This window comes from Pygoscelis adeliae, unplaced genomic scaffold (genome assembly GCF_000699105.1).
Source record: "Pygoscelis adeliae isolate BGI_AS28 unplaced genomic scaffold, ASM69910v1 Scaffold38, whole genome shotgun sequence".
Taxonomy (NCBI): Eukaryota; Metazoa; Chordata; class Aves; order Sphenisciformes; family Spheniscidae; genus Pygoscelis; species Pygoscelis adeliae.
Window position 1 is genome coordinate 18,322,823 of NW_008825614.1, and position 18,112 is coordinate 18,340,934.

Genomic DNA, 18,112 nt, shown 5'->3' on the forward strand with positions numbered 1-18,112 from the left:
CCCTCTCTCCCTCTCTCTGTCGTGCTGTGATTGACAGGAACGTCTTTCGTAAGCTGCTTGCTCAGCCGGAGAAGGAGAAGAGCGATATTCTGTCGCTGGAGGAGATCCTGGCGGAGGGGACAGACTTACCCGACTCGGCTGCAGCTCCGCTCTGCTCCAGCAGCAACAGCAAGGCCAAGCTGAAAGCCCTGAAGGAGGCCATGTACCACAGCGCCGAGCACGGCTACGTGGATGTGACCATTGACATACGGAGCATAGGTCAGTCCCAGCGCCCTCTCCTCTCCCTCCGGGGAGGGACCACTGTAAGAAATGCATCTCTCTTGATGGGCTGTTGCTTAAACCGACCACAGTTGCATGTTCCTCAGCTCCTGTGGAAGCAGAAGGTGATGGGGCATCTGGCAGGTTTCCAGCCCATTTTGGCTCTACAGTGTACCCCACTCGGGGGCCACTGGCACTTTTCTGCAGGACGGAGTGGTTTCCACCAGCAGCCATCTTCACTCCTGCGGTGTGCTAGCTGTGCCAGTGCGGGACTTGAACATCATACCAGCCTGCTGGGAAATCGCTTCTGCCCGTGGGGAGGGTGGCTGGGTAGCGTGGAGGGGAATTGGTCTGGACTGTGTGTTTACCATCCCCGCTAATCTGTGTTCAGAGAGAGACCTGGCATGCCTCTGCCTGGTGCACCGCTCCAGCCCTGGAGACATCCTGCGTGGGTCAGGGTATGTGGTGGTCTGAGTGGTGGCTCACCGGGTGGGCTGAGCAGGCAAAGCACTGGGCGATGAGGGAGAGGAGAGCGACGGGGCTGCTATCCAGGCACTGGACATTTGCTGAAGTGGAAGGAAAAACCTTTTGTAGCCAAATGCCAGGCTTGCGTTTCCTCCCACTCCATTCTGCAAGAGCAGAAACTGGGTCACCTCCAGCCTTGGTGCCTGCAGAGGTACATTAGCTCTGTGTGCTTTCTTGCTCAGCGCATGTGAGCAGTTCCCTTTAAGTTCCTGGAGAGTGGTTCTGCCATGACAAACTACTTGAAAAGGCTGATCTGCTTAACTTGCCCAGTGCTGTTTAGGGAAAATAGGAATGATCAGGAGAGGACATGGGGTAGTGCTTAAAGAAAGTTTTAATCTGAAGGCCACCGGTTTGAATCCAGGTGGGTAGTGACCAAAATCATTTTTTTTTACCATTTAATGGCTCTCCAGGGCCACATTCAAACAAATGAGCTAGTGTAAATCTACTTTCCAAAAGGCTTTTGCATCACAGAGCACCACAGCAATTACCACAAATTGGCAGTCTCAGCAGAGAAGCTGAAAGCTAGATGAGCAGAGAGACTACACTCTTCTCTCAGCATTTGGAGGAAAGCCTCTGTGCATTAGGTCTGGGATGTCCTGATAACCACCAGCCTTCTCAGTCGGGGATAAATAGGAATTTGATTTCTAGGGTTATTTGGCAGCTTTTGCTTAAATTCTTAACATAACTGAAGGTAAAAAAGCAGAAGGGCACATCCTTCTCTGAAGCTGCGAATGAGCTCTGTCCTCCGTCCGTAGGAGTTCCCTGGACACTGCACACGTGGCTGGAGTCCTTGCGCACGTCCTTCCAGCAGCACCGACGACCCCTCATCCAGTGCTTGCTAAAGGAATTCAAGTCCATTCAGGAAGAAGAGTACACAGAGGAGCTCATCACACAAGGCTTGCCTCTGATGTTTGAGATACTGAAAGCCAGCAAGGTAGGATAAATTATGCATTTTAAAGAAATTGGCCTCATTCCCATCCCATAAGACACAAAGCTTGCAATATTGTTTTTGCACAGCTGTCCCAAAACTTGTTTAGACTGTATAAGATTATTATTATTTGTATTATGTATCCCAGGTTTTTTTAACTGTGGAATCATGAGTTAAAAACACACAAGCTAATCACATCTCCTGCTCAACCAGCTTAATACTGATGCTAACAATAAGCTGGAGAGATAACAGAAGCTGATGCATGGTGGTGAAATTAAAGTCAAAAGGGTCACTGCAGTACAGCAAGAGATGTTGATAACCAAACCAACCCAAAGGGTAACTTTACCCAGCTTCTTTTACAGAACCATACAACAAAGCTAATATTCATGTTTGCTTTGGATTTCTTTAACCTCTAACATGACTTTCTCCTCCCTTCATGTGGGATTTGGACTCTTAAACTTGTGGGGAGACTGGTTTCTACAAGCACACAACAGGATAATTTTTAAAATCTTCTGTGTGACTGTTTGTACTTGCAGCCTCCCCAGATTTATTCGTTCAGCTGGCGTTTTCTTAGCCAGACAAATCAGACTAACAAAACCTTTTGAGGGAGGTACCGTTGGATATGCAAGTATAATAGCAAAGGGGATGATCATGGGGCAGGCAAGAAGAGGAAAATGTCTTACCTAGTGAAGGCTGGATACTTCCTTTTAAAACTTATAACCAACAGTCTCTTCTCTACTGGTCCCCCAATAGTCAGTCGCTCCCAAGGAATGCCCAGTCAACTTTACTGTTACCAGAAAATCATTTTAGTGATGAAAAGCATCAAAAGGATTTGATTGCTGTTCTTTTTCTCGTGCACCAAAATACATGTTGGTATGGTCTTCTAATTGTTTAACTGGGAAGTAAGTAACATTTCTCACCCAACTCTACGTGTAACAGCAAGGAGCAAATAATTTTTAGCACCTGCAGCAATAAACTAAATAATGTGAAAAGGGAAGAGGTTCTCGTGCTCAATACTAAAAGGTTTAGCTGACTTAGTACAGCTAGGGAAAGCCTACATGGATTTATTTCTTGTATTCTGCTGCAAAAGAGGGCTTGGACTACAGTCCCAAGCAAATCCTGAACATTTGTTCTGGCAATTGTTCTGACTTTTGCTCCCACGAGCCTTCCCTTTGGGATTAGTTTGTATCGGATGGGTATTTATGGAGAATATTTGAGATAGCTTTTAGGAAATCATTCCAAATCCTAGGATTTGTAGATTCCTTGTTCTGAACTCGCTTGGGTTAATGTATGTTCATCCGGAAACTACCAGCAAGGTGCTGCTTGGTTTGAAAGCTGATACAAAACTAATCGTATTGAAAACTTAACAGAGATTAAGTTTAGGCCTTGTAATCTAGGATGAAGGATGGCTTTAATTGCTCTTCTCCTGGGTGGCTGAAGCCAAAACCAGTGATCATTGTTACAATAAGTTATTTACATAGGATTATACCTCTGGGACATGGTAGACTGGGTCTTCCAGAATCTTTTGTAGGAGACACAGAAACAAATAAGACTGCTACCTTCTGCTTTACGTTCACTTAAAACCTAAAATGTGGAGGGCTGAAACAACTGAAATACCACAAAAAGCTCTACACGACAAAGAAGAAATCTGTGCTGATCTTTATTCCTGCCTCTGGTCCTAGGGGAGCTGCCTGTCTTCACTCTTCCTGAGCATGCATATTCACAAACACACACACATACACTGCTTCATATTCTTAGAAAAATAATGAATCATTCTGGGACACTGTAAGGGTTTACAAATTGTCTGCAAATGGCATGAATTATTGCGGCAGTCTTGTCCAAACGGCCTCTCACAAAGCTCTCCCAGACAGAAATGAGGACAGACTCTATGCAACCCTTTGGAAGGAATCAAAATAAATTCATTTGTAGGAGAATGAGCCAATAAAAGTTCTCCCTGGTCACTCCATAGAAGGCAGCCGAGGAAAGCTGAGATTCAAAGGATCTTCTGTTCCCGTTCTCTGGAAGGGCTGAGAGCAAAGACTGTTCCTTATATATACCCACAGAATGGAAATCTCCTTTAGGAGGTGCAGAAGAGCTGTAACTGTGGTTCACATCCCTCTCTTTCGACAGCAAATTGTAAAGTTCTGCATTTTGTAGAGCTGTGGGGAGAGGAGTTTGATTTGCTCACATGGACATCCTTTCCCCTGTGGGCTGGGAACTTGAGAGATTATGACTCTTGCTAAACATCACAGTCTGGCCCAGTACATTTTCTTAATGAGTTTTTCAGGGCAGAAAGAATAAAATAAGCAACTAGGAAGCACAGAGCCACTTAGCATTTCTTGGCTGATGTAAAACAAGATGTCCCATTTGCTGCATATTGTGATGCTTAGTATATTTTAATTGCGTGGCAACTTGCACCTAATAGAAATGGCATTTTTCATTCCTATAAATAGTTCCAACTATCCCATAATGTCAGAACAATTTACAAATATTAATGAGTTGAGATGTGGAAGAAGATCTTACCCTCCCTTTACTAACAGGGAAACTGAGGTAATTAAACAGGCAGATTTTCAGCGCCTCGTGGAGTAACAGTCTCGGCCTCAGAAGCTGTGACAACCTGGATAAGCCAGGCAGCATTTTGTAATTTGAGTAATTTGGCCAGAGAGACCCCCCCAAAAATCGCATAGAAACATAGGGCAGGTCTCAGAATAGGAAGCATGCCTTCTGCCCCCACCTTCTACTTTGCACTGTCGGACAAAATGTTCTTGCAGGTTCCCAGGCCTTGCAAAAAGGCCGGATACTACAAAAATTAAAAGATTAAAGAAAAAATAACCAATACCTACAAGAACACCATCAGATATACGGAATCCCTTTTGTCTTACAGATGTTTTTTAAAATGCCTATTCCTAGAGGGTCCAGATGTGAGGGTTTATGTGGGAGCTCTGCCACCAGCCAGCACTGATGCCGGTGCCCTGCAGGGTGGCAGGGTGGCACTCTGCTCCCATTTGTGTGCCGGGACACTGACAATAGAAAGAAAAATAAAAATAAAATTTGCAGAAGTCCTGATGCTGGAACACAGAACAGCAACAAAAATTGGCAAATCAGGCAAAAGTGGCTGAGCTGAAGTCCCTAGTTTTATTGCCTCTCTTCAAGCTGTGAAATAAGCAGGGGAGAACGGTGAATACATTGCACGTCAGTTGTTCGCTGCTGCACTAAAGCCCTGGGGAAGACTTCCAAAAGCACAAATGAAGGTTCGATACCCAGCTCCTGGTGGCTTCCAGTGGGACGGAGCGCTTTCATTTCCTTTCATGCCTTTAACTGTCTTTATCAGCTGCACTGTTGAGAATTGGGTGGAGAGCAGAGAAGTGGCAGTATTTCCATGCTGGCGAGGCAGAGCTGTGAGAACAGGCAGAGAATTGCTCTGCGCTCACTCCCCCACGGTTCCTGCTGTCATGCCGTGAGCTTGGGTCATTACCAAACCAAAGACCAGAGACGAGGTACTCTGGAGAAAGCAGCATCAGTGGAAAGGACATGGAGAGCTTGGTTTTAAGGCACTTTCTTAAGAGCAAGCAAAACTCAAACCAGGAAAGCTCTGACACTAAAACTGTCAATGACTTGGTGGTGGTGGATTTAGGCCACCAGATGAGGACAAAAGGCACTGCGATTTTGGGATGGATTGAATCTCTTTGGCAGACAAGCACACAAACATAGCCTGCTAGAAGTGGTTTGGACAGGGCTGTGTGAGATGAAAGCCGGAGAGACACTTCTGGGAGTGAGTAGCCCTGAGCTAAACTTTAGCTGCTGCATAGAGCAGATTTGAGTCCCTCAAAGCTAAGATGACACTGGAGATCTTGTTACAGAAGAAGGATAGGAAGATGCAGCCAAATTCCTGCCTGTTGGTATTTGTGTTGTGCTCTTCCGTGACCTGGGGAAACCCCCAAACTTCTCACTGGAAGCTCTCCTTTGCCTCCAGCCGAGGTTGGCGTTTGCTTTGTCTGAGCTTGGCTCTGAGCTGGATTGCCCTCCTGCCCCATGTTGGAGGACCATATTTGCCTGAGGAGTGGATGTGCTTGAGGGCATGCCGCGGCTCGGAGATTGGGCCCCCCAAATAGAGACTTTTAAGAGCTGTGTGGAGGCTGCACCCAGATCTGCGGGCTTGTAGTGCCCGAGGTGGGGCTCGCAGGTCAGCTCTTCCGTTTTTGCAGGGAGGTTCTCTTGAGAATAACATGCTGAATGTGCAGGATGCTTCTTTGTCCCCTCGTCTAAGAAATCCTAGAGCTGTTTCAGTTTGATCTTGACATTTCCACAACCTGAAAACAGAGACTCAAAACCACAACCTTGGAAGTTAAACACATCTGGCCTTTGGAGGAGATTGGTTTTAGATTTCCACTCAGGAGCTCAGAGTGAGCTTGAATCGTCATTAAAATCCCCCAGCTCCATCCATGCAGACGAGCCAGCACCGTTGCCGGTAGTACGAGGTTATGAGCCAGTTTCATCCACTGCTGTTTCTGTGTACAGCAATTTAAATCAGATTGTCCTTGGCCTAGTTTTTTGAGGAAAAAAAAATACAATCTTTTAATTCCAAACAATCTCTCTTACAACTTTCTCCCTTCCCCCGGTAATATGGGAGAAGAGCTGCTGTTTGCCATTACTTTGGATGCTTTGTGGGCACGCATCACTGAAGTGTGTGTGTTAGTCCCCATGTGCATTGAGCGCACGTGCTGAAGTGTTGTCTGAAGCTCTGCCTGGCGCTGGAGGTGCTTCACACCAGGAAAACTTGGCTAAGGACTACGAGTATTCCTGCTAGTGTATTGTCCAAGACAAAACCAGCGTGAAAAGTCATGGGAGGGGCCCTTCATTGCCCTTCCTCAGTTGCGTTCTGCAGCTTTCTCTTCATCCTTTCCATCAGTAACAAGGTAGTTAATTTAAAATTTAGCCCCTTAGTGAGGTGTTGATCACACTGTGCAGCCAGGCTTGTTGAAAGATGCAGGAAACTACTTTGCAAAGGTGTTTCCTCGGAATTTAAAATTCCTGCAGAGTTTCACAAACTCTACAAATCGTGTTGCTGCCTATAGGCAGCTGAAGAAAGCTGCAGGGGTGCACAGACTCTTTTGGAAGGCTGAGCTGTTTGAATAGCAGCCATCAGTCTGGTGTTGACAGTTATTCAGAACAAATAACAATTCAAAACAATAACCAGTTTTTAAGATTCCAAAAGGATTCAGGCTGGAGGGTATCTTGAGAACCCTGGCCTATATAATTTAAAAGCTGAAGTACTCTTTCAGCAGTGACTTAGCTACTCAGAATCCAAAAACTCTTAGAAAGTAAAGTTTGGGGTTTTTTTTTAATATATCTTTTCAGAAAAGGCAGTATGTAGCCTCTATCACAGATGCAGTAACTACTGAAAAAAAATTTCACGTCTCCAACAAACAGAAAGCAGCAGGAAAGGCTGAAACACCTGCCTGCTCCGTTGCAGCAAAACGTTCAGAAGCTGAAGCTGAACAGGGCATCCTGTTTCTTTATTGCTATGGTTCTTCTGGATTTAATTCCACTAAAACAAATGTCGGGAGATGTTCCTCAGAGAATGTCAACAGACTCGGCTCACGCGTCTGTTCTACAAAGTCCAGGCACGGTGGTCAGCAAACATCACCTTTCCCCCCAGGTCTGCACGTGACCTAGAAAGTGACACTGGAAGATGTAGGAGCTAGAAAATTCCCCTTTTTGTCCCTTGCTTCACGATGGGCTGAAATGAATATTTAAGATGGGCTTGAGTGAAGCTGTGTTTTGCTGTATGAAGCCAGACTACCCTGTTCTGCAGGAAGGGCTTAGGTTAGAGGGAGAGGTGAACCCTGTACGGCACACGGGCAGGCACTGGGTCATGCTCAGCTCCTAGGGGAAAGCCCTCCCTTGGGAGAGCGCTGTGCGTGTTTCTCCTGCCTGGAGACAGATCAGGAAAGACTCCTCTGTGCTGGGTGAAATTTTACTTCCTTGTTTAAACTGCTTTTTAACAGAAAATTGAGGTTTTACTATAATGATGGGTTTCATTAGAATGCTTGTTCTCCACATAATATTTTACCTTTCTTGAAAAAATTAACACCTGAAAATGGAATATTTTGGCTGGTGACTGAAATACTTTAACTGAAGAAAAATGTGGACTTTCCACAGAGGAGACAGACACACCAAAACCTGCACTAAAAATAACCCTGAAGACATTCCAGGATGCTAAAGTGCCTGCTTATGGGTTTCATGGAGTGGCTAATGCCCTTCTGTGTGTCAGCTAGTGCCCAGCCTGTGCTTAGTGATTGATCTTTTGGCTGGGACTTTCAGTGATTTCTTAAGGCAGGTTTCACAGTTCTCAAGTAATTGCAGCGATCTGTAACGTTGCCCATTGTCATTTGTAGTACTTCTGTGTCTAAACAGTTCAGAGTAACCAGGACGCAAGTTATCCACACATGTACGTCGTGCATTTTCCATGTGAGATGCGAACGCCAGGTACTGAGTGGCATGTTAATAACAGACTGTTAACCTCGTCTCATGTTTTTGTAACGCAGATTCAGCTTTGTACTAACACAGGCTTGATTTTTTTTCTACCCTCTGTCTGCCTTCTAAAATGTTTCCCTGCCAGAGGCAGGAGCCGTTTCTTCATTTACAATAAATAAATGCCATGGAGGTGACACCTGCCCTTTTCTGGGCTCTCACCCAGGGATTAGACTGTGCCCGGGGATCTGAGCTTTTTACATACAATGCACAGCTGTGATATAAAGAGCCTTTTGAAAGGGAAGCTTGGCAGCTTTCCCAGAAGCTAACTGAAGGGTCCGTTTGTGCCTTACCTGTGATTAATTCTTTTCCGTTTGTATTTGCAGTGGAAGGACTTGAGCATTAACAAAACCCATTTTGTTACGCAGTTCACTGCCTCTAACTGTATCTCCAACCTCTGGGGCTTCCCTACCTTTGCAACTGTTGACTAATATTAATTATGTGTATGCTGCTTAATCATCTAGGAGTGACCCTCTAAAGTGGCATTTAATCAGTTTTGAGGCAGCTGGCAAAAGTGAGTTATGCGAGAGGACCATAGCGGAAACACCTAGGCAAGGATGGAAAAGGTTCAGAGAGACGGTGAAGAAAGTCTCATAGAGTTTGAGTGCTCGGGGCTGGGGGTCTGCAAAAAGCCCTCTCTGTTGCTTCACTCTTTATCGGCTCTTTCTGGGAAGAGGAGAGCATAAACAGAGGAATAATTCAAGGGTATCCCAGTGTGTCGTGGAAGGAAGTTCATGGATGAGTCCTCAGTGGGCTTGGGGTATCCTGAGACTCCGCCACTGCTGGAATAGCTGCTGGGGACCACATGTGAAATGGGTGACTAGAAAACAGAAACAGCGCTTCTGCCACTCTGCATTTAGCAGAGAGCTGGGTCCCCGCAGCATCCTCAGGACCAGGGAGAGAAAAGATACCTTTGCCAGCGCCCCTGTTCCCTGAGCAGCATGGTTTCTCTGCTTGCTGGGGAGATGTGTATTAACAGGCAGACGCCGAGCCCAGAAGAATAACTGTGTTACTTTTCTGCCTGACGTGGTGACCTGTTGGTTTTGGGGCTTTGTGGTAGAGGAATTTGAAGGCCTGGCACACATAGGTTACAATGGCATTAACGGGGCAGAGCTGGTGAGGGTGACATCAATAGAAGGAAAACCCAAAGTACTGCTTGGGATTTCAGAGGCAAAGAAAAGCAGCCTAACTTGTTACCACTGTAGAGGGCAGCCACACGGAGACGGTGGGATATCTACAGGCCGGCAAGGAGAACTGAGCAGTCAGGAGACATGTGATGTGGGAATGGGGGAGCCTGTGAAGAAGAGACAGCGGAAGCAAAGCGTGGTTAGAGAAGAGCAAAACCTAACTGCTGAATCCAACCCGAGTTTTCCCCTTGAGAGTTTGGAGCATAGCCACCAAGATGACACGTATCTTCCACAGGTACTGGAGAAAACTGGCTATGTATTTCCCAGCTGTGTCCAGTACCTTGTAGGACCACATCCCAGGATGGCTAGGCTGGGTTGAACTGGGTAAGCTGGAATGGAGCAAGCTCTCCCAGGGTACGTGCCAAAGTCTGGAGGAGCCTTTCCTGAGTCCTGCCACAGACCTTCATCAGATTGACATTCATGAAAAAATACCCCTGAACTCCTCACCCAGGTCTTCACCTCTTTTCAGATCAATTGACTAGTCATCTCTGTTCCAGCAACTTGAAAACCTTCAGCTTTGCTTCAAAAGAATTTATGAATTCCCCTCGCAGTTCAAGTGCGTTCACCAGGAGTGGGGAATTCTTTCAGATCTCTGCTGAAGAATGCTTTTAAGTCAGGAGACCGCTTGTATCTACAAAGCAAAGTTGCTTGCTCACCGACCAACTCTCTGCTGGAAGCACCGTCTCACTCAGAAGATTCACTGTTGTTCCCTGTTCCCTCTTGCCTATCTGTAAACTACCCCATGGCTAGGTAAATATTTTTATTATATCCTATGCCAAGCTTTCTTTCCCCTCCCACAGTAGATGCGCATCGGCTCCCTTTGACTGCGAATGAACGCCCATGTCTGAAAGGAAGCTGGCCTCGCTCCAGATCTCAGCCTCGCACATCCTGGCACAGTGTTTTCCAACATCAGACTGTAGCAAGAAAACAAACTTCGGTTTGCTCCTCCGGTGCTAATATCGCCACCCACAACTGCTGCAGCGAGCTCTTACAGCTGTTCTTTCACAGTCAGCTGGTAGGGTGATAGGATAAATGGGGAAGAATTATCCAGCTTGGTCCTTTAAATGGGATGGATGTGGTAACCAGGGTGGCTTCTGAGCTTCCTGGCGTGGGCACTGTGCAAGGGGGAAGGTTGAATAGGCTGGACATGTCCTCCTCTCTGACAGAGCCATGCTGGTGCCCCAGGTTGTGGACTCTTGCAGTTGTTTCCAGTTACTTCACAGGCAGCCCAGTTCAGCCTGCTCCAAGAGGAGAATTTGGCTTAAAAAAGCCAGTTTTTTCCCCAGCTATCCAGTAGCAGACAAAAGCATCCCTTTTCTCTCTCCTCTTTGCTGCCTCTTTCTGCCTGGTTTATTGGGAAAGCCAGCAGAGGCTCTGCGGGGAGCAGATTCAGCACCACAGCCCTGTGAGTTTGGCTGTGTGCAGGGTGGTGTGGGAAGCGAGCTTGCTCTGCTGTAATAGCTCACCGCTCGCCTCCCTGTGTCTCGGGGAGAAAACCTGCTGCTGTTTGGTAGCGATGTCTCTAAACGAGCACATGCTTCAGCTTTCTAGCTGAGCAGATTTTTTGGTCTTCCGGTGGAATGCTTTGTAAGTATTTAATGTTATCGACAGAAGCCAAAGGTCTCCAACCTCCTCTCTGCCAAATGAGAGCAGTGTCCTGCACTGGAGCTCTGAAGCTCTGCAGTGCATCAAGCTACTGTCCGTTTGATGGCCCTGCTTTCTTTGATGCACCGATCCTAAGGTCCCTTTTCTATTTGTCCCATCTCTGTTCTGTGTCTTGGGCTTTTTAAGCATCTCTCATGTGAACATATCACACCTTGAGCTAATTAGCGCTTAGTTTACACCAGGTTTTCCACAGGCTTGTGGGCAGTCAGTGGCAAGGTGGCTTTATAATGGGCTTGTATCTGCACACCACAGGGTTCGTGCCCCGTTGGTGACCCAGGGAGCTGGCAGCACCTCGCCTGTGTAGGCAGGCTCCCATGGGGTTGTCCATGTACATGACCCATTCATCTTGCTGGTTGGAGTTATGAGCAGGGATCCACTTCTCGCACCTGCGTGACTGGGGTTGGCCCATTCTTCCCTGGTCTCGGTGCACCTGGATGTCCTGGTACGCGGTGCTGTGGCTTGGACCGGTGAATGAAATCTCTGGCTCCTAACGAGGCGCTGGAAGGTCGATACCCAGACTTTCCATTGGAGCATTCCCATGGGCACCTCTGGAAGGAGGAGATGCGTTGTCTTTATTGATGTGTATGTGTGTTTTTACAAAGCTATTGCCCAGGCACAGCTGTGGCTGGGACTGGTGAGTTCATGGACCCACTAAAACCACAGCGACAGACAGGACCTGTGCACCCCAGCAGATTCAGGAGGGAGCTGCCAGTAGCTATCCTCTTTAGTGCAGTTACTCTGCTTTTATTCACTGTGGGTAAAGGTGAGCGTTGCTCTTCCAATTACGCCTCTCCTCTCCAGAAGCTTCCCTCTGCTCTGAACCGCGGAATTATCCTCATCCTCCATTGTATTTGCTGACTTCTTAGCATCTGCTACATCCAACTGGGAGCTGCCCTGCTGGTAATCAGCATCCCCCAGGACATGCTCCTCCCTGGCTGACTCAGTTGGCCGCAGCGCTTCGGCACAGCCCTTCCGAGCAGAGAAGCAATTGCTCTTTCTGCCCCGTCTGTCTAGAGCTCTCCCCGCCAGCCCTCCTGGCGGCTGAGTCACTTCCTTCTTTAAATCTGGCCTTAAATCTTCCTTTTCTCTTCGCCCTGTGATTCACTCCCTTTGTGAAGCGCTTTGCAGAGCTCCGACTGGAAGATGCTGAACAGAGAGATGCTCCCGGTGCGAGACATCCTCCTTGTCTCAGAGCCACAGCAGTGAGCCCCTCTCCAAGGGATGGTCCTTGCGCCGTGCTAAATGGTGTCTCTTAGTATCAGTATTTCTCTTATCTTAGCATTTCTTTGAGGGCTACATCTGACGTAGTAATAGGAGCCAACTCCTGCCTGCGGGTGAGCGCGTGTAATTTCCTTTGACATCAGCGTGTGCCTGTGAGGGCTCAGCTCTACCCTTTCCCACCCCATTTGATTAGATGCAGTAAGGGAGTCATTACAGGATCTCTGCCACTCCTCCTCGTCCCTTGTGGGATTTAAGGAGCACCGCTGTTAGAACTGAGCTGAAATGTGCTCGGAGAAAGGAAAGCTTCCATTTCTGCTCTGTAAGCCTGGAGATATTTTTAGTATAACATCTATGCTTCTCAAATTTTTATATTAAATTTTTTTTTTTTGCCCCTCACCTGCTTATTTCCTTGGCCTTGGACCCTCTCATATCAAAGTGCCTCATCTTTTCACAGTTTCCTGGTGTGGAAGGGAATTGCCAACCAACAGGATAGTTAAAAGACGTCATCGTGAATGGGCCATGTGGCACCATTGAACTTGGCTAGACCTGCTCTGGTTATCAGCAAAGTGTGGGATAAAATTTGCTAAAGCTTTTAAATCCTGCTTTCAGCTGTTACTTAGGTAGTTACGCACTAAATCCATTTCACTATCCTTGCAGCTTAGGCGTACGAATACTCAAGTCGCTTAGGAAAGCGTCCTGCGGGCGCCCTGCCCCCAGGGTCTGGGCAGAAATGGGTAAGGCCAGGGACCAGACCTGGTTCTGTGAAGGTCTGGTGGCTTCTTCAGGACAGTGGTGCCCAGGCCAGTGCGAGCAGTGTCAGAGCACATTAATGAAGCATTTGGGATTGAATGAGGAGATTCAGTGGCAGACTGTGATGCTTCAGTCACCCTGTAAGGGAGGGTCTGTTTGTGAGACTGTTGCACTTAGAAGCGCATGCAGGCTGTGCAGCTATGTCTGTTTGTAGCTCTGGTTTTCTAAAACGTGACCGATGACCATTTTCTAAAAAGTGACAAAAAGTCATTTTCCAGCACAGTAAGTCTGCAAATGAAATGAAATCGCTATTGTAAAGGAGCTTTGTTTCAACGGAGGGGACAGGGGCTATGGAGTTTGTTAGGAAAAAAAGACCTCTGGTCCAAGGAGAGGACTTTTCATTTTAACTGCTTCCTACAGGAGACACAGCAATCAAGTAAATGAGAATTGCAGTTTCTAACAAATACTGATAATCCTGAGCTCTGATTTTTAATAACGCTTCAGCAATCACATTCTGCAGCTTCAAAATAGGCAACTCTCTGAGAACAACGTAACATCTCCTTTGCATTCTGATCTTACCTTGCACACTAAGCTTACATTGCATATATTTGTTTTCTTTTGCTTAGAATGAAGTGATCAGCCAGCAGCTCTCTGTCATTTTCACCCATTGCTATGGACCCTACCCTATTCCAAAACTCGTTGAAATTAAGCGCAAGCAGACCTCTCGCCTAGGTAAGCATGACTTGAAGATACTCGTTGGCTCTCCAAGGAGAGCTGTGGGAAGTCTGCGTTGCTGGCTGGGTGCTTGGCGGGGCATGAGTCAGAGAAAAACCTGAATTTGAAAGGCAGAACTAAAAAAAGGAAGGGCCACAAACTTAGCCTGACCTGAAACTCCCACTGAAATCAGGAGGGTCATCAGGTGCATTAGAGTGGGACCGTAAATCTGCAAAGATTTGTCTGTGTTGCTAATTAGGCTGGGATCCGAGCCTGGGGCCCGGAGCCAAACGTCTGTCCGCATCTCAAACCGCCATGGCTGGCTGTGGGTGATGCCGCGGCGGCACAGCCCTCCCAGCCCTGCTGGCAGAGCCCAGGTTGTTTTAATGTGACTGAGAGAAGACCCGAGCGATTTTCCAGGACCTTCTTCCCCTTGGCACGAAGACTTCCCCACACAGGGAGAAGGGCGTTGCAGGGTATAAATGAGCGCAGGGCCCTCCAGCATCCGTTCAGCTGCACTTTGCTTTGGGTAGCAGAGCTGGGAGGCTGTGCCGGCTCCACACGGCGGGGACGGCTGGTTGTCGTCTCAGCAAAGGTCCTCACGACTTCAAAGCTTTGAATTCCCTTTGTCTGAACTCCACGTGGCTGTCTGGGGGGCTTCTGTCTCAGGCTGCCCAAAATAGCTTTATGAGCTTTACTCATTAAAAACAATATCCTTTTACGCTATTCTCTTCTTTTGTCAAAACAGGAAAAAATTCTGTACGTTCATGACCTCTTCCAAACTAAAGTTATTGGCTTTTTTTTTTTCCCTTCTTTTTGTGATTCTAGATCCCCATTTTCTTAACAACAAAGAGATGTCAGATGTTACATTTCTGGTGGAAGGAAGACCGTTTTATGCACACAGAGTGTTGCTATTTACTGCATCACCAAGGTAAAATATAGAGACATTTCTGGTTTTTAACAAAAACAGAATTTGATTTTGTGGTTTTTCTTTTTTCTTTTTTTTTCTTCTCTGCTGTTAAGATTCTTTGAGGGCTAATGGCCCAAGCTTAGTTTTTCCTAAGCAGAACATCTCAACAGCTTGTTTCTGGTTGATCTGCAAGATGTTTAACAAGTGCTCCCATGACTAGATTCCCACCCAGTAAATGATCTATGCTTCTGGCCATGCGTCTGACTTCATTCCACTGAGGCACATTTGCATGGAGCTCCTCATCTTAATCATAGAGGAGTCTTAATATTTTGATTCTTAATAATCATTTATCCTGTGAGTGGCTAAATCCTGCCTTGCATCAGTGTAGGCAGTCTCCAGGAAAGACAAACTACTATCACACAATTCATTGACAGCATTTGACATTTTTTAAATAAAATTAAATAACTACAAAACGTATCATACTGTATCCAAAGGCAGTATTTATAGTCGGTTCCCTGTGCTCAGAAGGCTGGATGTGGGTTACTCAGCTCAACCCAACCTTAAAGTTGCTCACAAACCTTATTTGTACACAGCTTTATAATTAAAGGTGTGCTTTTAAACAATTTAGCTGGCCCTCCATAAGGGCTTATTTCAAGATGCAGCAAGGACAAGCCACTGAGTTGGGGCAGTTTGAGCAATGTGGGAATTGATGCTAGACATGCTGCCAACCCACAGCACAGAGTAGAGAGATTTGCATGAAGCAACTGTAGTGTCTGACCCTGCCTTCAATTAAGGAATGGGTATTTTGGTAGAGGTACAAACATGTTCCAAACTCCAGCTTTAAACCTACTTAATTGTGTTCACAGTAGAGTTTGATACTAGTAAAAGCAAATCAATCGTTATCCCTATTTTAATTAGCAAGATGCAGCCGTGATATGGAAAAGGTTACCGTCCAGCAAATGCTGGTCTTGATAGATAAGCCAAGCTTTGCACTACCGCTAGAAGGGCAGATGAAATATCAAAAAGAGGAAGTACAAGGGCAGATGTTTCTGAAAGCGCATTTCCCATTTTCACCTTCCGATCAAATGGGAATATCTAGTTTTAAGAAATGGATTGCTACATTTGTACGTCTCACATAAATCTGCAATTATTCACTTACAGTGTGGTTTTTTTCTGGAAACTTGTGTCTGAATCTGAGGTTTTGATAATCAGAGAACAGCAACCTATCCAGTTTTCTCTCCTGCCTCTTCTTACATGATTGTATTGAGCCTGCGTAGAAGCATTAGTCTTAGTGTAGTTGTTTTAATGTTTTGTTCCAAAACATGATTTTTAAACCAGCATAATGGACATAGGCCAAAATTATCTCCTTCAAAAAACAAGGTGTGCAGTTTTTAAATGTTGCAAGTCTTCCTAAAAGACCATGTTGCCTCCAAGGGGGAAAAAAAAAAAAAAAGAAAAACATTATTTTGGTTTTGTAATATGCATCATTACAGTATCTGGATTTCCTATGTACATTTTATTCTATTGTGATATTAGATGTATTCTTCCAAAATTTCAAATCGAAATCTCCTAAAAGAGAGGCTTCTTCCTTTTGGTTTGAACTTTATTTTATGTCAGTGTCTAAATCTTGATGCTTTTCGGTGACAAGTCCATTCATTTCAGTGTACTGTTTTTGCAAGAGCTGATGCTGTCCTTCCACTTTGCTGTACTTTTTCACAGAGATAATTGGGCTGGTATTTCAATCTTGCTCCTTTTTATTTAGGTTTAAAGCATTGCTGTCTAGCAAGCCCTCATCTGATAGTACTTGTATTGAGATCAACTATGTGAAGTACCCCATCTTTCAGGTAAAGTCAGTTCTCACATTGAATTTGAATGGAACATGTAATAGGAACATCGTACATGCCCTGTCCAAATTAGTATGTATGTATTTGATAAACACGTAGCTCAGAGTAGTGGTCTCATGAGCACAGGCTTCATCTCCGTTCATACACTAAGCTGCAGAGTGCTATTGATTGCAGATGTCATGCCCGACCAGATACAATAGCATGCATTTCACTTATACAGGGCATGCAGACAAAGCAGTGCATGTCAAGGCAAAGCACTTGATTCTTTTTTCTCTTGTTGGCTCTTTCTGTATGTAATGGACAGGCTTGGAAGAGACACAGTTCATTCCCTTCCTTAGCAGTATTGTTCAGTCGATGTTTTTGCCGTGAAAATAGAGAGCTTGCTTTCTCTATCTGTAGCATATACATGTATATGCTTCCCTTTATTTGAGTCAGAGCTCAGACTGTTCCATGTATCAACTGTTACCGCTGCAGATAATTCCCAGCTGCCTACGATAACTTCAGGCTTGCTGGAAGCCCACTGCGGAGGGATCTTAGCTGGCTCATATTACAGTGCAAAGCCTCCCTCGCTCTTTCTCATCATCCATGCATGCCCACACACAGCTGGGTGACCGTGGGGCTGCCATTGCCAGGGAAGGAATAAGGGAATAACCATTATATATGCTATATTTTCCTGAATCAATGATGTACTTAACATACTGGGAAATACATTGAAAATTCAGAATTAATTAATCGGCTTCCTGCAAACTGTTTGGAGCTCACCAGAAAGTCCGGACAGTGTGGCTGGTGAGGGTTGAGACGTTAGACTGCCTGTGAGAAGGAAACATTGAACTGTGCAGAGAGAGAGAGTAACCAAATATATCTTGAAATCAGGAGGTTTGGGCCAGTTTAATCTACAAATCCTTGGTGGTGTTGGAGAGCCTCGGGTATTGCCTGCAATCTTTACATCACTCCCTGTTCCCCGATGTCTTGGATTGCTTTTTATAAACACTCCCTTTGTTTTATTACAGCTGGTTATGCAGTATCTTTATTATGGAGGTGCAGAGTCACTCCTGATTAAAAATAATGAAATTATGGAGGTAAGAGACATTTATCTTAATTGCAGTGGGAGCAATGCTAAGTGAACTGTGTGCCGTTCACCCAAGGGCACGTGGCCATTGGGCAAGACGTGAGCACTCCTGTAAGAGCCAGCAGTGCCTCACCCAGAGTGGCCAGGCTGTCCGCAGTCCTGCGGAAGACACTCAGTCTCCTCCTCTGCCGGTTGCCCGTTATGGTAACTTTTGCCAGTGTGAAGTTGACTGTCAGAGAAGAAAGTGTAGAAAAACTATGAGCATCAAGCAAAAAAAGTATCTGAAATAAAAATACCTACTTAGATGCTTTGAGAGGCTCTTTCAAGGAAACGCAAAGCTGGTGTTACCAAAATCTGGAAGCAACTCCCGACAGCATAGTATACCATCCTCTCTCTCTCTCAGCCTGATAGGTGAGGTGGTCTGCTCCAGCTGGGCTGGTCAGCTTCTCTCTGTCACACTCTTACTTTCGGTTCATTAGCTCAGGCTTGCATGTCCAGACCTATCTC

General features: G+C 45.9%; 1 protein-coding gene across 1 annotated transcript in view; it reads left to right on the forward strand.

Annotated features, from left to right (window-relative positions):
• Positions 1-18,112, forward strand: part of BTBD11 (BTB (POZ) domain containing 11) — an 86,632-nt gene that overhangs the window by 60,996 nt on the left and 7,524 nt on the right. The window contains exons 10-15 of the mRNA XM_009333069.1: positions 38-258; positions 1,539-1,717; positions 13,695-13,800; positions 14,611-14,713; positions 16,455-16,536; positions 17,547-17,615. Coding sequence (XP_009331344.1) covers positions 38-258; positions 1,539-1,717; positions 13,695-13,800; positions 14,611-14,713; positions 16,455-16,536; positions 17,547-17,615 — 760 coding nt within the window. The remainder of the gene's footprint in view (positions 1-37; positions 259-1,538; positions 1,718-13,694; positions 13,801-14,610; positions 14,714-16,454; positions 16,537-17,546; positions 17,616-18,112) is intronic.